At 47.3% G+C, this 24,044-nt stretch overlaps 2 protein-coding genes across 4 annotated transcripts; both read left to right on the top strand.

Moving 5' to 3' along the window:
* Positions 1-1,604: 1,604 nt before the first annotated feature.
* On the top strand, positions 1,605-6,164 carry LOC149981370 (uncharacterized). Of its 3 annotated transcripts, none has more exons than XM_090183082.1 (3): positions 1,605-1,709; positions 2,959-3,060; positions 5,039-6,164. In XM_090183082.1, exons 2-3 carry the CDS (start codon positions 3,045-3,047, stop codon positions 5,959-5,961), a joined length of 939 nt encoding a protein of 312 aa, XP_090039208.1. In that variant the 5' UTR covers positions 1,605-1,709; positions 2,959-3,044; the 3' UTR covers positions 5,962-6,164. The 3 variants fall into 3 exon arrangements, 2 of the variants coding, with proteins under 2 accessions (XP_090039208.1, XP_090039207.1); XR_016482766.1 differs by lacking the exon at positions 1,605-1,709 and adding an exon at positions 3,951-4,040 and having other exon boundaries at positions 2,593-3,060; XM_090183081.1 differs by lacking the exon at positions 1,605-1,709 and having other exon boundaries at positions 2,606-3,060.
* Positions 6,165-9,873: 3,709 nt separating this feature from the next.
* On the top strand, positions 9,874-22,775 carry LOC110529266 (translation initiation factor eIF2B subunit delta). Its single transcript, XM_036984585.2, has 13 exons — positions 9,874-10,119; positions 11,446-11,483; positions 11,627-11,789; positions 12,023-12,241; positions 12,922-13,004; positions 15,519-15,610; positions 16,572-16,686; positions 16,898-16,974; positions 20,320-20,422; positions 20,546-20,673; positions 20,985-21,162; positions 21,612-21,792; positions 22,104-22,775. Exons 1-13 carry the CDS (start codon positions 10,098-10,100, stop codon positions 22,301-22,303), a joined length of 1,599 nt encoding a protein of 532 aa, XP_036840480.1. The 5' UTR covers positions 9,874-10,097; the 3' UTR covers positions 22,304-22,775.
* The last annotated feature ends 1,269 nt before the right edge of the window (positions 22,776-24,044 follow it).

The raw sequence follows: 24,044 nt of genomic DNA, 5'->3' as shown, positions 1-24,044 counted from the left end.
TAGGGTAGGGAGCGCTTGGCAGACAGGTGGGGGTGTAGGGTAGGGAACGCTGGGCAGGCTAGTGGGGGTGTAGGGTAGGGAGCGCTGGGCAGGCTAGTGGGGGTGTAGGGTAGGGAACGCTGGGCAGGCTAGTGGGGGTGTAGGGTAGGGAGCGCTGGGCAGACTAGTGGGGGTGTGGGGTAGGGAACGCTGGGCAGGCTAGTGGGGGTGTAGGGTAGGGAGCGCTGGGCAGGCTAGTGGGGGTGTAGGGTAGGGAACGCTGGGCAGACTAGTGGGGGTGTAGGGTAGGGAGCGCTGGGTAGACTAGTGGGGGTGTGGGGTAGGGAACGCTGGGCAGGCTAGTGGGGGTGTAGGGTAGGGAGCGCTGGGCAGACTAGTGGGGGTGTAGGGTAGGGAACGCTGGGCAGGCTAGTGGGGGTGTAGGGTAGGGAGCGCTGGGCAGGCTAGTGGGGGTGTAGGGTAGGGAGCGCTTGGCAGACGGGTGGGGGAGTAGGGTAGGGAACGCTGGGCAGGCTTTTGGGGGTGTAGGGTAGGGAGCGCTGGGCAGACTAGTGGGGGTGTGGGGTAGGGAACGCTGGGCAGGCTAGTGGGGGTGTAGGGTAGGGAGCGCTGGGCAGACTAGTGGGAGTGTGGGGTAGGGAACGCTGGGCAGGCTAGTGGGGGTGTAGGGTAGGGAGCGCTGGGCAGACGGGTGGGGGTGTAGGGTAGGGAACGCTGGGCAGGCTAGTGGGGGTGTAGGGTAGGGAGCGCTGGGCAGACTAGTGGGGGTGTAGGGTAGGGAACGCTGGGCAGACTAGTGGGGGTGTAGGGTAGGGAGCGCTTGGCAGACTAGTGGGGGTGTGGGGTAGGGAACGCTGGGCAGGCTAGTGGGGGTGTAGGGTAGGGAATGCTGGGCAGACTAGTGGGGGTGTAGGGTAGGGAGCGTTGGGCAGGCTAGTGGGGGTGTAGGGTAGGGAACGCTGGGCAGGCTAGTGGGGGTGTAGGGTAGGGAACGCTGGGCAGGCTAGTGGGGGTGTAGGGTAGGGAACGCTGGGCAAACGGGTGGGGGTGTAGGGTAGGGAACGCTGGGCAGACTAGTGGGGGTGTAGGGTAGGGAGCGCTGGGCAGGCTAGTGGGGGTGTAGGGTAGGGAACGCTGGGCAGGCTAGTGGGGGTGTAGGGTAGGGAGCGCTGGGCAGGCTTGTGGGGGTGTAGGGTAGGGAGCGCTGGGGGGGCTAGTGGGGGTGTAGGGTAGGGAACGCTGGGCAGGCGAGTGGTGGTGTAGGGTAGGGCGCGCTGGGCAGGCTAGTGGGGGTGTAGGGTAGGGAGCGCTGGGCAGACGAGTGGGGGTGTAGGGTGTCTCAGGCCGAGTGTGAACAGCTGAGAGGTGTGATTTCACAGGCTCGCTGCCCCCTGTCAGGCTCTGATTGGGCTGGACAGGAGGTGCAGGCAAGGCCCAGGCTTCAGAGAGACACCAACAGGTGGCAGGCCGCTGCTCTGTGCTGGGGCTGGGGAGGGGGGCAAGCCGAGGAGGAAGCTTGGGAGGGGGGGCAGGCCACGGCGGAGGCTGGGGAGGGGGGGGGCACACCCGGTGGATAGAAAAGGCCAGGCGAGGAGTACTGATCTGGGCACAATCCACTGGCTGGACACAGAGGAAGGAACACCAGGACGGTACGACAGGAGAGGAGAGGAGAGGAGAGAAAAGAAAGAAGGAGAGAGAGACACAGATAGGTAAGATAGGGACTGGAGGAGAGGACAGCAGCCCAGGTGGGAAGGAAGGAAGGAAGGAAGAAATGGGAGAGAGAGGTTGATGACTGCTACAGGAATGTTGGGGTCTGGTTGAGGGCCTGGTTGAGGGTCTGGTTGAGGGCCTGGTTGAGGGCCTGGTTGAGGGTCTGGTTGAGGGCCTGGTTGAGGTGTGTTGGCTGTGTCACTGTCAGTGGGTATTTGGAGTTATGGCCACCAGGTGTGGCTGAGTTGTGTTCTGTTTGTGGAGATCTGTTGGCTGTGAGGAACTGTTGCTGGGCAGCTTTTCCAGTAAACCTTTTTAATAGTTCAATACTTTGAAAGTACTTTTCTAGAAGTTCTGCGAATTGATAAAAGTGAAAGGCTCCTGATTGTTCAATAGATGATTCTGATGTTTGCTACAAGTAGATGGTGAAAAAAAAATGACTATAATATTACTGTTGTGACCAAGGAATCTTTTTAATCTCTGTAAAAACCTAAAGTACTCATAATCAAATATCTTAGAGTCACATGTTCTGTGCTCTCTCTCACCATCAAATCCCCCTGATTTGCTGTACCATGTGAGCTGAGAGTGGGGTAGGGGGACAGGGGACAGGGGGACAGGGAGACAGGGGGACAGGAGACAGGGGGACAGGGGACAGGGGGATAGGGGGACAGGGGACAGGGGGACAGGAGACCATGAGACAGGGGACAGGGGGACAGGGGGACAGGGGGACAGGAGACCATGAGACCATGAGACCATGAGACCATGAGACCATGAGACAGGGAGACAGGGGGACAGGGGGACAGGAGACCATGAGACAGGCGGAGCAGCAGGTGTTGGAACAGTTGTTAGGTAATGTCTATCTGTGGTTTTTATGACGTTGGGACAACGACACTCTGGACCACTAGCAGGATGAGGAGCAGAAAGGAGAGGGGATGAGAAGGAAGGGGGCACAGCCTGGGTGCAATCTAGAGGCCTGTTTGCTGAGGTGTCGCACGGTTCCTGTCTTTGATCAACAGTGTGGTGTCAGGAAAGTGAGGACCATGTTAGCTGTTGGTTTGCCTTTGTCTTGTTAGATTCTTTAAGGTTCCTAGAATGCTTTTAGGTTATTGGAATGCTTTTAGGTTCTTAGAATGCTTTTAGGTTCCTAGAATGCTTTTAGGTTCCCAAAATTCATTGCAGAGAAGGGAAAGATGTAGTAAGGTAGAATTTAAAATGTTCACTGGAGCCAGCTTTCTGTACGGAGTTTAGTAGAGTGCATCAAGGATAGACTGTCTGAATGACCTATATCCACACTACGATGGAGACAAGGAAGACTCTGGGATGTGGATGAGACCATGAATCGCAGTAAAGGTACAGAAAATGATTTTGTTCAAAGTAAAAGTTGAATATTATATATTGTCTTGCCTCTACTTTTGCTAGTGGTGGTCATCTTCAAACCGTTTCGTTGTTGAGATTTCAGTCAAATGTATTTATTGGGGTTTCAGATATCACAACGTGACATACGGCACAATGTTGATGAACTTTAATGGCTAGTGACCTTTATGTGTTAGTAGTCAGTGTGTCTCACCCCACTTGAGTTATCTAGACACATGAAGTCTAAAGTTACTGACCACTAGGGACAGGACAGGCAGCCTGTCATCCAATAGGACTGCAGCATTATCCATCAAACTTCATCCTCTTTACACTGACTCAGTTTAGAAATAATCTAGGCTATGTTGTGAAAATCCTCTTGATAAGAAAGTATTTGAATGATTCAGATCTCAATTAAACATTTAAAAAAAAATTGATTTAGGAATTAGATTTAAGACAATCGTCCCATTGAACAAGATTTAACCTTGTGAGTTGAACCCTACTGTGTGGCAACGTCAACACCACAACGCATCGTCATCCTGCTACTGCCTTCAGGTTAATCACCGTGTTTCACTTTAAACTGATTATGGAGGGAACTTCAGTTACACCCCCCTCTCTCACCCTGTCCCAAATGACACCCTATTCCCTATGTAGTGCACTAATTTTGTACAGGGTCCGTAGAGCCCTGTTTAAATTAAGTGCACTATTTAACCAATAGGATGCCATTTTGTATGCCTCGACAATGAAACCAATAGGATGCCATTTTGTATGCCTCACCAATAGGATGCCATTTTGTATGCTTCTACAGTTCACCATTGTTAGACAGTTAAGGTTCTGCTCACACTGCCCTGGGACTGCGTGGTAATGAAAGGGTGCTTTGTGTCCTCTAGCCGTGGGCCTGTCAGGGAGGACATCCTGTCGTTGCCTCCTGTGAAGACATGCTTCCTTATATCCCCATATGAATACTGCCGTTATGGAATGTAAGGAAGTGTGTGGTTACAAGGGGAATGGAGCTCCGAACTGAGAAGAGGATGTTTGTTTGGATGAAAACTAAAGGCTGCAAGACTGAATGGGTGTTTTATTGTCATTTGAATAGAGGAGTAGAAGTTTAGTGTGTGTGTGTGTGCGTGTGTGTGTGTGTGCGTGTGTGTGTGTGTGTGTGTGTGTGTGTGTGTGTACGTGTACGTGTGTGCGTGCGTGGGTGTGTGTGGTGTGTGCGTGCGTGCGTGCGTGTGTGTGTGGCCCAGCCAACAGGTGGAAGGGGCTGTTCTTCATTCGGAGTCCTTCAGCTCAGACACGTGTGGTCGTTAACCACTAGCTGGGTGTGTGGGTGAAATGGCACCCTATTTCTTAAATAGTGCACTACTTTTGACCAGAGCCTTATGGGCCATTGTCAAAAGTAGTGCCCTTTAAAGGAAATAGGCTGCCATTTGTGACATACATCTGCCCTGCCCAGCCCTGCTGCTGACAGTCACGGGGGATTGACAGAACAGCTGTCCCCAGTTATAGCAACAGGAGGAGTGGTTTTGGGAAAGAAGGGGAGAGGGAGGGAGAGGTGGGGTTGTCATTGGGAGTGGGGAGTGTTGGGTAGAGGTTGAGTGTTGACTGGTTGTTTGTATCTCTAATAATATTATTTATTTATTTAACTTTTATTTAACTTTTATTTAACCTTTATTTAACTAGGCGAGTCAGTTTAAGAACACATTATTATTTACAATGACGGGCTAGGATGGGAGAGGTCTACTCTGCTTAGTAACATAACTTTCTCCATGTCTGTCTCGTCCAGTCAAACATGATTTAGCCCACTGCTCATATTAGTTTCCAGATTGGACAGAGATAGTCTTGTGAGTAATGTTATGGTAGTGAAGATGACAGCCTCTCCCTATCACTTCATGATGTGTTATACTCCCGTGTCATCACTGTTGTGATTTTACTGACCTCCCTTTTTCCTGTTTTTCTTCATCTCTTTTCTAAGCAGGAACAAGAGGACGATGTGGGACTCTGACGTCATGGATCCAAAATATCATCTCCACTACCCTCCTGTCTGTCTTTCTTCCTCTCCTCGCCCCTGTCCTATCTCCTCTCTTTCTTTCTTCCTCTCCTCGCCCCTGTCCTATCTCCTTCCTCCTCTCTCTCTTTCTTCCTCTCCTCTCCCCTGTCCTATCTCCTTCCTCCTCTCTCTCTTTCTTCCTCTCCTCTCCCCTGTCCTATCTCCCTCCTCCTCTCTCTTTCTTCCTCTCCTCGCCCCTGTCCTATCTCCTTCCTCCTCTCTCTTTCTTCCTCTCCTCTCCACTGTCCTATCTCCTTCCTCCTCTCTCTCTTTCTTCCTCTCCTCTCCCCTGTCCTATCTCCCTCCTCCTCTCTCTTTCTTCCTCTCCTCGCCCCTGTCCTATCTCCTTCCTCCTCTCTTTCTTCCTCTCCTCGCCCCTGTCCTATCTCCTTCCTCCTCTCTTTCTTCCTCTCCTCGCCCCTGTCCTATCTCCTCTCTTTCTTTCTTCCTCTCCTCGCCCCTGTCCTATCTCCTTCCTCCTCTCTCTCTTTCTTCCTCTCCTCTCCCCTGTCCTATCTCCCTCCTCCTCTCTCTTTCTTCCTCTCCTCGCCCCTGTCCTATCTCCTTCCTCCTCTCTTTCTTCCTCTCCTCGCCCCTGTCCTATCTCCTTCCTCCTCTCTTTCTTCCTCTCCTCGCCCCTGTCCTATCTCCTTCCTCCTCTCTTTCTTCCTCTCCTCTCCCCTGTCATATCTCCTTCTTCCTCTCTCTCCCTTCCCCCCATTCTCCCCCCCCCCCTCCCTCTCGCTTTCCCTCTCGTCCTGAACAGCACGCCTTGCTGTGGCTGGTCAAACGGAACCAAGTCAGGTGTTTCAGTGAGGTTTGGTCCCCTTCAACCAGCTACTGCGTCGTGAACTCAGTCAGCAGACATACATCCACAGCGGGAATGAAAGGCAGTGTACTCTGCTACTACTGTACTACTGTAGCCTACTGCTGCTGTTTTTGTGTCTAATTATTCAACTTTTTTGTACCACTATAGATTACTTATTTAGATGTTTCTGTTACATTCATGTTTATGTTGTGTTTCATAAAATAAAGCATTAAAGATGTGACCATGCTTTTATCTCTGTCATATTTACATTAGGTTGCTGTGCTATGAGTTGCTGGGTTTTAGCCAAGGAATAAAACTACGTATTTACATTAGGTTGCTGTGCTATGAGTTGCTGGGTTTTAGCCAAGGAATAAAACTACGTATTTACATTAGGTTGCTGTGCTATGAGTTGCTGGGTTTTAGCCAAGGAATAAAACTGTTCAATTTGCTGTATTAGCCAAGAGATGAAACTGTTTAATTCCCTGTATTAACTAAGGGATGAAACTATTTAATTCCCTGTATTAACTAAGGGATGAAACTATTTAATTCCCTGTATTAACTAAGGGATGAAACTGTTTAATTCCCTGTATTAACTAAGGGATGGAACTATTTAATTACCTGTATTAACTAAGGGATGGAACTATTTAATTCCCTGTATTAACTAAGGGATGGAACTATTTAATTCCCTGTATTAACTAAGGGATGGAACTATTTAATTCCCTGTATTAACTAAGGGATGGAACTATTCAATTCCCTGTATTAACTAAGGGATGGAACTATTTAATTCCCTGTATTAACTAAGGGATGGAACTATTTAATTCCCTGTATTAACTAAGGGATGGAACTATTTAATTCCCTGTATTAACTAAGGGATGGAACTATTCAATTCCCTGTATTAACTAAGGGATGGAACTATTTAATTCCCTGTATTAACTAAGGGATGGAACTATTTAATTCCCTGTATTAACTAAGGGATGGAACTATTTAATTCCCTGTATTAACTAAGGGATGGAACTATTCAATTCCCTGTATTAACTAAGGGATGGAACTATTCAATTCCCTGTATTAACTAAGGGATGGAACTATTCAATTCCCTGTATTAACTAAGGGATGGAACTATTTAATTCCCTGTATTAACTAAGGGATGGAACTATTTAATTCCCTGTATTAACTAAGGGATGGAACTATTTAATTCCCTGTATTAACTAAGGGATGGAACTATTCAATTCCCATTTCAACGTAGGGCCTACATTAGCTAAAAATGTAACTCCAATGTTGCCAGTAATGTTACCATTGGAGTTAAATTCTTAGCTATGCCTAATTAAACACATGATCCAGTACTTTGGCAATTAGTAAGTATTTTTTATAAACCTCCCGCTTTGGGCTGGATGTGTCAATGTGTAGTTCCTGCATGCATAATCTATGAGCAGAATTACTGTCTTACCTCAATTAGCCACGAAATCCCTCGTTTGAAAGCGACTCTTTCTGGAAGATGTGCTGTGCCCACAGGCTTTTATATTTTTCGAAATCGTCTCCGATTAGTCCGATTTTGGCAGTTTATTTACCAATCACGTTTTGTGTCGTATTCCCATTGTGATTGGTCCCTGAACCAATAGGAGGGCATTTTGAAATAAAAGCCTGTTTCATGTGTCCATTCTTCCAAAAAAAAAACTGACGAAGGCTGAGGGTTTTACTTTAACCTCTACGGGATCGGTGTCGTTGTTGTTGTCCCCCTCCCCCTACCGCGTGGGATGGTTGAGCTAACGTGCGCTAATGTGATTAGCATGAGGTTGTAAGTAACAAGAACATCTCCCAGGACATAGACATATCTGATATGAGCAGAAAGTTTACATTCTTGTTAATCTAACTGTACTGCTCAATTTACAGAAGCTATTACAGTGAAATAAAACCATGCAATTGTTTGAGGAGAGTGCACAGTTATGAACTTGAAAATGTATTGATAAACCAATTAGGCACATTTGATACAGACTTGATACAACATTTTGAACAGAAATGCAACAGTTCATTGGATCAGTCTGAAACTTTGCACATACACTGCTGCCACCTAGAGGCCAAAATCTAAATTGTGCCTAAACTGGAATAATACATTGTGGCCTTTCTCTTGCATTTAAAAAAATATATGTTTTTTTTTCTTTGTATTATCTTTTACCAGATCTAATGTGTTATATTCTCCTAAATTAATTTCACATTTCCACAAACTTTAAAGTGTTTCCTTTCAAATGGTACCAAGAATACGCATATCCTTGCTTCAGGTCCTGAGCTACAGGCAGTTAGATTTGGGTATGTCATTTTAGGCCAAAATGGAAAAAAAGGGTTGGATCCTTAAGAGGATTTATACAATAAAGAAAGACCTCATCTGTGAGAACCATGAGTACATGGAAGTCCGATGACTGACACAATATATTTTTTTCTAAAGAACAAGCCCTCAACATAGCCCAGAGGCCAGCAGATGGTGACATTGAGTTCATCTTACCGTCCAAATGCATTGTGTGCAGGGATACACTGGTATCCCCCGTGGACCGGTTCGTACCTAAAACATTCTCCATTCAGGCTGCATTTCGATTTACTCCTTAAATTGATTTGGGGACAATGTGCTTTCCTCCACCATGCTAAAGTGGCTAAATGCTAATCCCCGGAATGTTACATATCAGGAAGTAGCATTCCTAGGCGTCAGCCATTCTAGCATGGTGGTGGAAAATTGCTGTTTCATAAAGAAGGTAGGCATATTTTAACCCATTTTTTCCAGCCTTCACAAGACCAACGGACATGGTAACAATAACCGACAAAGACAATGAGGAACAGAGGGAACATACATACACATACTAATCAGGGAGAATGGGAACCACGTCTGGAGGAAACCTGCCACCGTCCATACGGTGAAGCATGGTGGTAACAGCATCAAGCTGTGGGAATGATTTTCAGTGGCAGGGACTGGGAGGAAAGATTATTTTCAGTAGTCAGGTTTGAAGGAAAGATGAACGGAGAGATCCTTGATGAAAACCTGCTCTAAAGTACTCAGGACTGCAGACTGGGGCAAAGGTTTTACCTTCCAACAGGAAAACAACCCTAAGCACACAGCCAAGACAATGCAGGAATGGCTTCAAGACAAGTCGGAGCGGCAGGAAGCCTAGTGGTTAGAGCAGGTAGCCTAGTGGTTAGAGCGTTGGACTAGTAACCGAAAGGTTGCTAGTTTGAATCCTTGAGCTGACAAGGCAAAAATCTGTCGTTCTGCCCCTGAACAGGCAGTTAACCCACTGTTCCTAGGCCATCATTGTAAAAAGGAATTTGTTCTTAACTGACTTGCAACGTTAAATAAAGGTTAAAAAAAAAAAATATATATAAAAAGTCTCTGAATGTTGTTGAGTGGCCCAGCCAGAGCCTGGACTTAAACATGATTGAACCTCTCTGGCGAGACTCTCCCAATCCAACCTGACAGAGCTTCAAAGGATCTGCAGAGAAGAATGGGGAAAAACTCCACAAATACAGGTGTTCCAAGCATCATACCCAAGAAGAATCGAGGCTGTAATCGCTGCCAAAGGTCCTTCAATAAAGTACTGAGTCAAGGGTCTGAATACTTACGTAAATGTCATATTTCAGTTTTGTAAAATTGCCTCGGCTGAGGGTAGGCTACCAGCAGTGGTGCAGGCCTATTGGAAGGTAAACGCAAGAAAACGTCTATTTGAAGTTCATGGTAATGCACATTGCAGGGCTGGAGCCAGAACGGGCCTTTTTTAAAATTGTTATTATACTAAAGACCACCTTGTCCATGAGAGATTTACACAGCAAAATGTGACGCCGGGGTAATTCTACACAAAACACAGCCCTTTTTTAAGTGTTTCTAAAATCCCCTATGGGAAAAAATTAATGGTGGAAAAACGATTGGAACCATTTCTTTGTTTTACCGCTAGGTTTTATGGGTATTATGACTCACACTGTGGTACTCTATTGCCGGCTGCATACAAATGCATTTGGACGGTAAGATGAACTCAATACCGCGATCTGCCGGTCTTTGGGCTCCCCTCAACAAATACCTAGGCACTAGTAAGCACTTCGGAGCCTCGTCTACTTCAACCGTTAGAGGGCACTGTGAATTTTCCCACCAGCTCAGTTCTGACACATTTCCATGCTTGTTAACATCAGCAGGAAGTTATCGTAAACATGGCGGACTGTGGAGCAGCAGGTGAGTCTGAAATGACAGCTGTCAACATACTTTAAATAAAAACACTATAGGTACAGCTCTGGCTACAATATCACGGAATTAACTAACGTGGCACCTCGTCTGCTGTGAATGTTGTCCAGGTTACAGCAGAGTTGTAATTAGCTCGCTAGCCTGGGAAGTGATGGGCTGGTAGCTAACGTTAGCCTGGGAAGTGATGAGCTGGTAGCTAACGTTAGCCTGGCAAGTGATGGGCTGGTAGCTAACGTTAGCCTGGGAAGTGATGAGCTGGTAGCTAACGTTAGCCTGGGAAGTGATGGGCTGGTAGCTAACGTTAGCCTGGGAAGTGATGAGCTGGTAGCTAACGTTAGCCTGGGAAGTGATGAGCTGGTAGCTAACGTTAGCCTGGGAAGTGATGGGCTGGTAGCTAACGTTAGCCTGGGAAGTGATGGGCTGGTAGCTAACGTTAGCCTGGGAAGTGATGAGCTGGTAGCTAACGTTAGCCTGGGAAGTGATGGGCTGGTAGCTAACGTTAGCCTGGGAAGTGATGGGCTGGTAGCTAATGTTAGCCTGGGAAGTGATGGGCTAGTAGCTAACGTTAGCCTGGGAAGTGATAGGCTAGTAGCTAACGTTAGCCTGTGGCTTCACTGTTACATGTTGCCGATTAATATTGCATCATTCATATTGGTTGTTACTTGAACCAACATAGTTAAAAACGATTTTACTCGTTGACTAGTTTTAGTCTGGGTTTCTGTACAACACTTTGTGACATCAGCTGATTGTAAGAAGGGCTTTATAAATACATTTGATTGATTGATGGTTTATGCACACTAACCTTAGATACCGAGCCAGTTAATGTTAGTAGCTAATTAGCTAACCTGTCTGATGTCTATATTTAGCCAGTTAAAGCTATAGCTTGTTAGCTACCTACCTGGCTTGTTAGCTACCTACCTGGCTAGTTAGCTACCTACCTGGCTAGTTAGCTACCTACCTGGCTAGTTAGCTACCGACCTGGCTAGTTAGCTACCTACCTGGCTAGTTAGCCACCTACCTGGCTAGTTAGCTACCTACCTGGCTAGTTAGCCACCTACCTGGCTAGTTAGCCACCTACCTGGCTAGTTAGCCACCTACCTGGCTAGTTAGCCACCTACCTGGCTAGTTAGCTACCTACCTGGCTAGTTAGCTACCTACCTGGCTAGTTAGCTACCTACCTGGCTAGTTAGCTACCTACCTGGCTAGTTAGCTACCTACCTGGCTAGTTAGCTACCTACCTGGCTAGTTAGCTAGCAAGACCGCACTGTCAGCTGGATGTAAATGCAACTTCGTCGTCATCACGACACTGTGTTACAGATGGACCTGTGAAGAAAGATGACATCGTACGCGCTAAAGTAAGTATCATTCTAAACCAAAAGTTAATTCAGTTTTTCCAAGTGGCAAATAAAATATCATGAAATGGACAATATTGTCAATAGCATACATATTGTCCACTGTCCAACACACTAACCAGGAAGTTCATCCGCATCACTTTTAGAATGAAGGGAAGGAGTTGACCAAAGAGGAGAAGCAACGGCTGAGGAAAGAGAAGAAACACCAGAAGAAACAGAAGGATGAGAAGCGCCCGTCAGAAAGAGCGAAGGAAAAGAAGCCTGTCGCTCCATCACAACCTGTGGCAACACAACCCCCAACACAGAAAGGTGTTCTAGTCTGGTTCCATATTGTATCCTCATGGCTGTAACCTACTCTTCTACTGTTGTCAACATGTCTTAAATGTTCTGATTGTATAATTTTATATCATTGGAAAAACAAATACCGATAGTTGTGTACTCATTTCCATAAAGTGCTAGCTTTCTTCATTGGTCCATTTACCCATGAATCCTATCCAGCATCCACTTCATTGGTCAATGCACCTGTCTGTCTCTGTCCCCAGCTCCCACAGTGTTACCTGCCTCTGCACCAATACCTGTGCCTGCCTCAGGAGCTCCCTCCCACTCCTCTCCTGCCCCCTCCCCAGCAGACAAGCCAGCCAAAAGCAGAGCTGAGCAGAAGGCAGAGAGGAGAGCAAGGCAGGACGCTGATAGAGCCTCTAAGCAACAGAGTTGCTTCTCCAGCAGCAAGACCAAGGCCCCTCCAAGTGAACTAAACCCAGGTACAACACGACTTCTGCTGGTGGACCTGTGGAGCACCTTGTTGACTTGTGATATGATATATCTTATTGTCCTAGAGGGGAAATTACTTGGACAATTAAAGAGTGCTGCTGCTTTCATAGACATGCATACAATCAACATATAATAACCCTCCCATTACCCTCTCCCCTCATCACACCCCCCTCTCCTCATTATACCCCCCCCCCCCCCCCCCCCCTCCTCATCTTAACCCCCCCATACATCCCCATACACACAAAAGTGAATGAGTTGATGCCAGGACAGGCTGTGACTAGGGGACAGTTCTACAGGACAGGCTGTGACTAGGGGACAGTTCCACATGATGAAGGCCTACAGGACAGGCTGTGACTAGGGGACAGTTCCACATGATGAAGGCCCACAGGACAGGCTGTGACTAGGGGACAGTTCCACATGATGAAGGCCTACAGGACAGGCTGTGACTAGGGGACAGGACAGTTCCACATGATGAAGGCCCACAGGACAGGTTGTGACTAGGGGACAGTTCAACATGATGAAGGTCCTACGAGGACAGGCTCCAGTCTATTAGTCTCTTTAATCTGCCTCTTGACTTCTAAGGGTATCCCCTATTGAAAAACACATTGGACTTTTACAACGTGAAATAGTAAGTCCCATTTATTCAAAGATTGCTTCCTGTCCTTGTTAGTGGTGAAGAGACTTCCGGAACATGTCCAAGTGGACGACCCTGCAGTGGTGAAGAGACTGGCCAAGAAGTTGGAAAGACAACAGGTTTGTGGCAATGTTATTGACATTATACAATATCCTGCTCTCTGTCCTCAAGGCACTGCTTGACTAGCAGACGCTCCTATCCAAAAATTACTTACAGGAGTAAATTAAGGTTAAGTGCCTTGCTCACATTCAGATTTGTTGTTGTTGTTTACATAGTTGGGTCAGGGATTTGAACCAGCAACCTTTCGGGTTAGTGGCCCAACCTTCTTAACCGCTAGACTACCTGCCACCCCTAACTTGCTAGTACCGCTGAGGTTAGTCATCTCAGTACAGATTTACATTGTCAGTGTTTCCCCTGGATTCCTTTGCAGGCAAGGCGCACACAACCCCACAACAACATCCAGTGCCTTTAGAACCAGCCCTATAAGGCTATATAATGGTATGGGGAAACATTGGATTAGTTCTACATGAAAATATAAACTCAGCAAAAAAAAGGAAACGTCCCTTTATCAGGACCCTGTCTTTCAAAGATCATTCGTAAAAATCAAAATAACTTCACAGATCTTCATTGTAAAGAGTTTAAACACTGTGTCCCATGCTTGTTCAATGAACCATAAACAATTAATGAACACGCACCCGTGGAAAGGTCGTTAAGACACTAACAGCTTACAGGCAATTAAGGCCACAGTTCTGAAAACTTAGGACACTAAAGAGGCCTTTCTACTGACTCTGAAAAGCACAAAAGAAAGATGCCCCGGGTCCCTGCTCATCTGCTTGAACGTGCCTTAGGCATACTGCAAGGAGGCATGAGGACTGCAGATGTGGCCTGGGAAATAAATTGCAATGTCCGTACTGTGAGATGCCTAAGACAGCGCTACAGGGAGATAGGATGGACAGATGATCGACCTCGCAGTGGCAGACCACGTGTAACAACACCTGCACAGGATCGGTACATCTGAACATCACACCTGCAGGACAGGTACAGGATGGCAACAACAACTGCCCGAGTAACACACAATCCCTCCATCAGTGCTCAGACTGTCCGCAATAGGCTGAGAGAGGCTGGACTGCAGGCTTGTAGGCCTGTTGTAAGGCAGGTCCTCACCAGATATCACCGGCAACAACGTCGCCTATGGGCACAAACCCACCGTCGCTGGACCTGGCAGGACTGACAAAACGTGCTCTTCACTGACGAGTCGTGGTTTTGTCTCACCAGGGGTGATGGTCGGATTTGCGTTTATTGTCGAAGGAATGAGCGTTACACCGAGGCCTGTACTCTGGACCAGGATCGAGGTGGAGGGTCCGTCATGGTCTGTGGCGGTGTGTCACAGCATGATCGGACTGAGCTTGTTGTCATTGCAGGCAATCTCAATGCTGTGTGTTACAGGGAAGACATCCTCCTCCCTCATGTGGTACCCTTCCTGCAGTCTCATCCTGACATGACCCTCCAGCATGACAATGCCACAAGCCATACTGCTCATTCTGTGTGTGATTTCCTGCAAGACAGGAATGTCAGTGTTCTGCCATGGCCAGCGAAGATCCCGGATCTCAATCCCATTGAGCACGTCTGGGACCTGTTGGATCGGAGGGTGAGGGCTAGGGCCATTCCCCCCAGAAATGTCAGTGAACTTGCAGGTGCCTTGGTGGAAGAGTGGGGTAACATCTCACAGCAAGAACTGTAAAATCTGGTGCAGTCCATGAGGAGGAGATGCACTGCAGTACTTAATGCAGCTGGGGGCCACACCAGATAGACTGTTACTTTTGACCACCCCTTTTGTTCAGGGAAACATTATTCAATTTCTGTTAGTCACATGTCTGTGGAACTTGTTCAGTTTATGTCTCAGTTGTTGAATCTTGTAATGTTCATACAAATACACGTTAAGTTTGTTTTTTTTGTTTTGCTGAATTTATAAGCAGCAAGCTAAACTTCACAGCACTAACTACCTTCTATTCATTTAGCCTCACATGTTTTTTTTCAGGCGCACGGCGCCACTATAAAGGTACTAGGTATCAAGGTTCAACTTGTGTGTTAAGTTTAGATTTTTACCGTTTTGGTCAAATCAAATTTTATTGGTCACATACACATGGTTAGCAGATGTTACTGCGAGTGTAGCAAAATGCTTGTGCTTCTAGTTCTGACAATGCAGTAATAACCAACAAGTAATCTAGCTAACAATTCCAAAACTACTACGTTATAGACACAAGTGTAAGGGGATAAAGAATATATAGAGAGAGAGAGAGAGAATATTGGTACATGAATCCAGGGAGCTGTATTTCCTTGTTTTGGGACCTTACAATTGTCTGTATGTTGGGCACGAAGATGAGGCAGTCATTCAAAAATCCTGTTAAACACTATTATTGCACACAGTGAGTCCATGTAACTTATTATGTGACAAAGGGGTTTAAAAACCTTATTGACTCAAGACATTTCAGCTTTTCATTTTGAATTCATTTGTAAACATTAAAAAAAACATGATTCCACTTTGACATTATGGGGCATTGTGCGTAGGCCAGAGACACAAACAAAATGTGGAACAAGTCAAGGGATGTGAATACTTTCTGTGTGTGTTTCAGATCCCCCTACGATCTGACTATGGCTACAAAGTCAGCCTGTTCTCTCACCTGCACCAGTACAGCCGCAAAGCCCCCCTCACCCAGCAACTCAGGTAACTTCCTAGCTGCCCCTACCCCCCCCCTTCACCCAGCAACTCAGGTAACTTCCTACCTGCCCCTACCCAGAGCCCCCCTCACCCAGCAACTCAGATAACTTCCTAGCTGCCCCTACCCCCCCCTTCACCCAGCAACTCAGGTAACTTCCTACCTGCCCCTACCCAGAGCCCCCCTCACCCAGCAACTCTGGTAACTACTTACCTGCCCCTACCCCCCCCCTTCACCCAGCAACTCTGGTAACTACTTACCTGCCCCTACCCCCCTCTTCACCCAGCAACTCTGGTAACTACTTACCTGCCCCTACCCAGAGCCCACCTCACCCAGCAACTCTGGTAACTACTTACCTGCCCCTACCCCCCCTTCACCCAGCAACTCTGGTAACTACTTACCTGCCCCTACCCCCCCCTTCACCCAGCAACTCTGGTAACTACTTACCTGCCCCTACCCCCCTCTTCACCCAGCAACTCTGGTAACTACTTACCTGCCCCTACCCAGAGCCCACCTCACCCAGCAACTCTGGTAACTACTTACCTGCCCCTACCCCCCCTTCACCCAGCAACTCTGGTAACTACTTACCTGCCCCTACCCCCCCCCCCCCTTCACCCAGCAACTCAGGTAACTACTTACCTGCCCCTACCCAGAGCCCCCCTCACCTTCTAGTTGGCACATTGTGGTTTTTGTCTCAACCGTCTGAAGTTGAAGCTGAGCCAATCAGAGGACTTGGGCCGGCTCGCCCCCTTGTAGTCATAGTACTGATTTCCACATAGACTCCTATTAATTAGAATAATCATTACCCCTAAATGTAACGTAGAATGTGTCATTGAGACCACCTCCAAGTCATTTATGATCAGGAAATGGCAGTTAGGAAATGGCAGTTACAGGCTCCAACTTCCTGAGGGGAAAGTTGACTGACCCCCCCCCCCCCCCCCCGGTATCTGTAATTGTTCTGTCCGTCAGCATTCCCTCTACAGTGATCCACCCCTCCATCGTGCGGTTGGGTCTGCAGTACTCCCAGGGTATCGTGGTGGGATCCAATGCTCGCTCTGTAGCCCTGCTCCACGCCTTCAAACAGGTACAGTACTACTGACCCCAGGCCTGCTCTTAGTTCTAATCCTCCTCGGCTGTATATCTAAAGTAGCCAAACGGGTACAGTACTACTGACCCCCCAGGCCTGCTCTTAGTTCTAATCCTCCTCGGCTGTATACCTAAACATTTTAAATGGTCTTACAAGTCAATCCACTGTTTTAACCATTTCGGTGGTGATCTCTGTCCCGTCCATACAGGTGATCAGGGACTATACTACTCCTCCTAATGAGGAGCTGGCCAGAGACCTGGTCAACAAGCTCAAGCCCTATATCAGGTACAGGATCTACAGCCTATTTCTCAAATCATCATCTCCAGGGCTCCACATTAACGTTCTCTTGTCCAGGACAAGTTTTTTAGTATATTTTATTTTAAAAAATATGATGTTCATGCAGGGTAGCCTAGTGGTTAGAGTGTAGAGGCGACAGCGGTAGCCTAGTGGTTAGAGTGTAGAGGAGGCAGGGTAGCCTAGTGGTTAGAGTGTAGAGGCGACAGCGGTAGCCTAGTGGTTAGAGTGTAGAGGCGACAGGGTAGTCTAGTGGTTAGAGTGTAGAGGAGGCAGGGTAGTCTATTGGTTAGAGTGTAGAGGTGGCAGGGTAGCCTAGTGGTTAGAGTGTAGAGGAGGCAGGGTAGTCTAGTGGTTAGAGTGTAGAGGCGGCAGGGTAGCCTAGTGGTTAGAGTGTAGAGGAGGCAGGGTAGTCTAGTGGTTAGAGTGTAGAGGTGGCAGGGTAGCCTAGTGGTTAGAGTGTAGAGGCGACAGGGTAGCCTAGTGGTTAGAGTGTAGAGGAGGCAGGGTAGTCTAGTGGTTAGAGTGTAGAGGAGGCAGGGTAGTCTATTGGTTAGAGTGTAGAGGTGGCAGGGTAGCCTAGTGGTTAGAGTGTAGAGGCGGCAGGGTAGTCTAGTGGTTAGAGTGTAGAGGCGGCAGGGTAGCCTAGTGGTTAGAGTGTAGAGGAGGCAGGGTAGTCTAGTGGTTAGAGTGTAGAGGTGGCAGGGTAGCCTAGTGGTTAGAGTGTAGAGGCGGCAGGGTAGTCTAGTGGTTAGAGTGTAGAGGCGGCAGGGTAGCCTAGTGGTTAGAGTGTAGAGGAGGCAGGGTAGTCTAGTGGTTAGAGTGTAGAGGTGGCAGGTAGTCTAGTGGTTAGAGTGTAGAGGAGGTAGGGTAGCCTAGTGGTTAGAGTGTAGAGGTGGCAGGGTGGCCTAGTGGTTAGAGTGTAGAGGTGGCAGGGTAGCCTAGTGGTTAGAGTGTAGAGGAGGCAGGGTAGTCTAGTGGTTAGAGTGTAGAGGTGGCAGGTAGTCTAGTGGTTAGAGTGTAGAGGAGGCAGGTAGCCTAGTGGTTAGAGTGTAGAGGCGGCAGGGTAGCCTAGTGGTTAGAGTGTAGAGGCGGCAGGGTAGCCTAGTGGTTAGAGTGTAGAGGCGGCAGGGTAGTCTAGTGGTTAGAGTGTAGGGGCGGCAGGGTAGTCTAGTGGTTAGAGTGTAGAGGCGGCAGGGTAGCCTAGTGGTTAGAGTGTAGAGGAGGCAGGGTAGCCTAGTGGTTAGAGTGTAGAGGAGGCAGGTAGCCTAGTGGTTAGAGTGTAGAGGAGGCAGGTAGCCTAGTGGTTAGAGTGTAGAGGAGGCAGGTAGCCTAGTGGTTAGAGTGTAGAGGCGACAGCGGTAGCCTAGTGGTTAGAGTGTAGAGGCGACAGCGGTAGCCTAGTGGTTAGAGTGTAGAGGAGGCAGGGTAGCCTAGTGGTTAGAGTGTAGAGGCGGCAGGTAGCCTAGTGGTTAGAGTGTAGAGGAGGCAGGGTAGCCTAGTGGTTAGAGTGTAGAGGCGACAGCGGTAGCCTAGTGGTTAGAGTGTAGAGGCGACAGCGGTAGCCTAGTGGTTAGCGTGTAGAGGAGGCAGGGTAGCCTAGTGGTTAGAGTGTAGAGGCGGCAGGTAGCCTAGTGGTTAGAGTGTAGAGGCGACAGCGGTAGCCTAGTGGTTAGAGTGTAGAGGCGACAGCGGTAGCCTAGTGGTTAGAGTGTAGAGGCGACAGCGGTAGCCTAGTGGTTAGAGTGTAGAGGCGACAGCGGTAGCCTAGTGGTTAGAGTGTAGAGGCGACAGCGGTAGCCTAGTGGTTAGAGTGTAGAGGCGACAGCGGTAGCCTAGTGGTTAGAGTGTAGAGGCGACAGCGGTAGCCTAGTGGTTAGAGTGTAGAGGCGACAGCGGTAGCCTAGTGGTTAGAGTGTAGAGGCGACAGCGGTAGCCTAGTGGTTAGAGTGTAGAGGCGACAGCGGTAGCCTAGTGGTTAGAGTGTAGAGGCGACAGCGGTAGCCTAGTGGTTAGAGTGTAGAGGCGACAGCGGTAGCCTAGTGGTTAGAGTGTAGAGGCGACAGCGGTAGCCTAGTGGTTAGAGTGTAGAGGCGACAGCGGTAGCCTAGTGGTTAGAGTGTAGAGGCGACAGCGGTAGCCTAGTGGTTAGAGTGTAGAGGCGGCAGGTAGCCTAGTGGTTAGAGTGTTGGACTAGTAACCCGAAAGGTTGCTAGATCGAATCCCCGAGCTGTCAAGGTAAAACATCTGTCGTTCTGCCCCTGAACAAGGCAGTTAACCCACTGTTCCTGGGCCGTCATTGAAAATAAGAATTTGTTCTTAACTGACTTGCCGAGTTAAAATAAAGGTAAAATATAATGCACATAAATAAGCCTATAGGTTAAAGTATGGGTGACATGTATATTGTCTACAGCCTCATGTCCAACCGATGAGGGAGGAGCCAGAAAAATGTAGCAAACTTTAACGAGACTTTTAATTAGATAAAATATTGGCAAAACACTAGTCATGTTTAACAAATATAACGAACGTTAACGTCTAACTTTATGTCGACGTACTTGAGGCACAGTTTGTTCATATCAAAGACACACGAGCGGAGAATGAAGGACAGTGCCTGTTTGCTCCCTGGACATCACCCACCTTGAATCTGAGCAGAGGCGGTCAGCATTTTGGAAACTATTTAAACCATCAATTTAATTGTTTAAAACATGGATGTTTTATGTCATTTTTTTATGAAGCATGTCTTGCCTTGTTTCTAAGTAGCCTAGCCAAAGTAGCCTAGCCAAAGTAGCCTAGCCAAAGTATCCTAGCCAAAGTAGCCTAGCCTAAATACAACCACAGAAATGTTTTTTATTTTTTATTAACACTTAATATCCCATTGAAACCAGCATTTCTCTAGTGTTCTTTTGCTTTTCAAATCAACATTTATTTTATTGTCCAGCAGCCAAAAACACAATCCTGGTCATATGTGGTAGTCTATTGATAATCCCAGTCATATTAGTAACCCGTGTACATAAATGTTTAATTTATTTAACCTTTATTTAACTAGGCAAGTCAGTTCAGAACAAATTCTTATTTTCAATGATAGCCTAGGAACAGTGGGAACTGCCTGTTCAGGGGCAGAACGACAGATTTGTACCTTGTCAGCTCGGGGGTTTGAACTTGCAACCTTCCGGTTACTAGTCCAACGCTCTAACCACCCTACCGCCCCATGACTTGAGCTTTTGTCATACTTGTCCATAGGACAAATGGCTACAAGAGTTAATGGCAAACCCTGATTTGATACGAAGCTGATTGAAGAAATCCTGTGTATTTTACTTTCTTTTTTGTTTTTTGCAGTTTTCTCAATCAATGTCGCCCCCTGTCGGCGAGCATGGGCAACGCAATCAAGTATATCAAGAAAGAAATCTCCAATATTCCCAGTCAGTTCAAAGAAGAGGAAGTGAGTTTCAGAATACAGTTTCAATTCTTGTTTGTTTCTGGTTGCAATTTTAACTCATCGTGTCCATTTTTATGACAACAACTATTTTCTCTCTCTCTCTCTCTCTCTCTCTCTCTTTTCTAGGCAAAGACCAAACTGCAGAAGTGTATAGACTGTTACATAAACGAAAACGTAGTTCTGGCTGCCAAGGCCATCTCTAAATACGCCATAAAGAAGATCAGTGACGGAGACGTCATTCTAGTTTATGGATGGTGAGATCTAACGTCTTGTCATTTTATCTGACAGGACATGGAAGTGGATAGGTGGTCACCGCCCAGCCACTCTGCATGAAGCACAGAGAAGCTCTCCCTGTAACTATCCCTATTGCTTGAATTGTTTCCAATCCTCTCCGCTTTACAGTAGTGCCTAGGGCGTAGTGGTCGGGGGTTGGGTTTACAATCCAGTAGTGATCGTCTAGTGATCGAGCTGTTCGCCCCCTCTGTAGCAGATCTGAGACCAGGCTAGGTGTCAATAAGGAAGGCATCAGTTATTGAGTTCTCATGTCTCTTCTCCCCCTCTGTAGCTCGTCCCTGGTGAACCACATCCTTTGCGAGGCATATGATAAGAGCAGGAAGTTCCGTGTGATCGTTGTGGACAGCCGGCCTCGTCTGGAGGGAAGGGAGGCTCTGAGACGTCTCGTACAGCGAGGCATCAGCTGCACCTACGTCCTCATCTCTGCCCTCTCGTACATACTACCTGAGGTAACCTAGGTCCTCATCTCTGCCCTCTCATACATACTACCTGAGGTGACCTAGGTCCTCATCTCTGCCCTCTCGTACATTCTACCTAAGGTGATCTAGGTCCTCATCTCTGCCCTCTCGTACATACTACCTGAGGTGATCTAGGTCCTCATCTCTGCCCTCTCGTACATACTACCTGAGGTGATTCCAGAACAGATGACCGCCCCTTGGGGGACCGAAGGTGTCATTACACTGTGGAATTGAGAACGTAGGCTTTTGGTGTTTTAGACACGAGTTGATTTAATCAGAAATGTTGTTGTCCTCTTGTAGAAAATCCAAACAGTGATTTTATTTTTCTTCCAATGCTTCTCAGTTTAACCCTCTTTCTTCCCTGTCCTTTTTTTTTGTTTGTAACAAATCTCCAATATATTTAACGTCTAGGTGTAATCATTAAACTCCCCCTCTCCCAGGTATCGAAGGTGTTCCTGGGTGCCCATGCTCTGCTGGCTAATGGCTACGTGATGTCTCGTGTGGGCACATCTCAGATAGCTCTGGTGGCTAGGACCTTCAACGTGCCGGTTCTGGTCTGCTGTGAGACATACAAGTTCTGCGAGAGGGTGCAGACTGACTCCTTCGTCTCAAACGAGCTTGGTACTGTGGGAGTTATTTGGCCTCGTTGACTTCATTATGGCACGTAAAGAGCTACAGTATGGGGTTATCTTTCTAGAGATAATGAAGTAATCTAGTTTATGTAAAGAAAGTAATTTCCATTCTGCTTCTAGTCAACACAGATAAGGATGTGCAAATGTTGATTTTTACTTCGATAGACAAACTTATCCACATTTTAAATTCTATTCCTAAACTGACTAGACTTGAAACTGCATTGACACAAACTTTAGTAAGCATTAGCAGTGAGACTTTTACTAACCCTCGCCTTCGACCAATCGCTTTCTTTTCCTCAGACGACCCCGATGACCTGATGGTGACCCGGAAGGGGAAGACCCAGCTGGAGAACTGGCATGATGTCAGCTCCCTGGGGCTGTTGAATCTGGTCTACGACGTCACGCCACCTGATTTTGTGGACCTGGTCATCACAGACCTGGGCATGATCCCCTGTACCTCCGTTCCTGTTGTACTCCGGGTCAAAAACTTGGAACAGTAGAGGGGGGGGGAGTAGGGGATGACGTGGGGGGGTCTGATGTAGACTTGATCTGACTGTGTTCTAGAACAAGTGCTTGTCTGGCAAGTTATAGGCCGTCTCAAATGGCCCCCTATTCCCTATATAGTACACTTCTTTTGACCAGGGCCCATACGTCTCTGGTCAGAAGTAGTGCTTTATATAGTGCATTACAAAATGCCAACCTATGTTCCAGTGTCCAGTCTAGCATCCGTCTTACAATGCACAGACCTACCTGATAAATAGCTTCAGTCTTAGTAGCGTGCCAGTGTGGATGTTGGAACGGGACTTTAGATACAAAGTCTCTCCCCTGCTCAGTCTTCCTACATGCTAGGCTACACACTCACTGGCCCAATTCGGACGACAGAAGTGCCAAACCGCGAGTCTACACTGCGCACACATTCACACTTGTGCTTTTGGCATTTCAATAAATGTACATCTGAAATGGCTTTTTAAACAAGAGTTCCTGTGTGTTCTTTTGGTAAGGCCTGAAGCTGGTAAGGGGATCAGAGTGTGGGGAAGTGGGCCTGAAGCTGGTAAGGGGATCAGAGTGTGGGGAAGTGGGCCTGAAGCTGGTAAGGGGATCAGAGTGTGGGGAAGTGGGCCTGAAGCTGGTAAGGGGATCAGAGTGTGGGGAAGTGGGCCTGAAGCTGGTAAGGGGATCAGAGTGGGGAAGTGGGCCTGAAGCTGGTAAGGCTGTGGGGAAGTGGGCCTGAAGCTGGTAAGGGGATCAGAGTGTGGGGAAGTGGGCCTGAAGCTGGTAAGGGGATCAGAGTGTGGGGAAGTGGGCCTGAAGCTGGTGAGGGTGTGGGGAAGTGGGCCTGAAGCTGGTAAGGGGATCAGAGTGTGGGGAAGTGGGACCAGAGAACAAAGGCACATCTGAATGGCTGTGGGAGCAGTGAAGTCCAGACTGGGACCATGAAACATGAGACCAGCACTTTACATTTATATTACATTTATATTTTTGTTCGGTGTATATTTTCAGTATATCATGTCTATACTGAATACAAATATAAACGCAACAATCAAAGATTTCACTGAGTTACATTTCATATAAGGAAATCGGTCAATTGAAATGAATGAATTAGACCCTAATCTTTGAATTTCACATGACAAGGCAGGGGCGCAGCCAATCAGAATGGGATTTTCAACACACAAAAAAGGCTTTAATACAGACAGAAATACTCCTGTTTCATCATCTGTCCGGGTAGCTGGTCTCAGACAATCCCACAGGTGAAGAAGCTGGATGTGGAGGTCCTGGGATGGCGTGGTTACACGTGGTCTGAGGATGTGAGACCAGTTGGACTGCCAACTTCTCTAAAATGACGTTGGAGGCGGCTTATGTGTTGTGTGACACAACTGCATATTTGAGAGGCCTTTTATTGTCCCCAGCACAAGGTGCACCTGTGTAATGATCATGCTGTTTAATCAGCTTCTTGACATGCCACAGCTGTCAGGTGGATGGATAATATTGGCAAAGGAGAAATGCTCACTCACAGGGATGTAAACAAATGTGTGCATAACATTTGAGAGATATAAGCTATTTTTGTGCGTATGGAAATTTCTGGCATCTTTTATTTCAGCTCATGAAACATGGGACCAACACTACATGTTCCTTTTATATTTTTGTTCAATAGACAGTATATTGTCAGTATATCATATCTATATTGTCAGTATATCATATCTATATTGTCAGTATATCATATCTATATTGTCAGTATATCAT

Source organism: Oncorhynchus mykiss, chromosome 8, assembly GCF_057628025.1.
Source record: "Oncorhynchus mykiss isolate SJ-2025 chromosome 8, ASM5762802v1, whole genome shotgun sequence".
NCBI classification, from domain to species: domain Eukaryota; kingdom Metazoa; phylum Chordata; class Actinopteri; order Salmoniformes; family Salmonidae; genus Oncorhynchus; species Oncorhynchus mykiss.
This window is presented reverse-complemented; position numbering and strand designations above follow the sequence as displayed.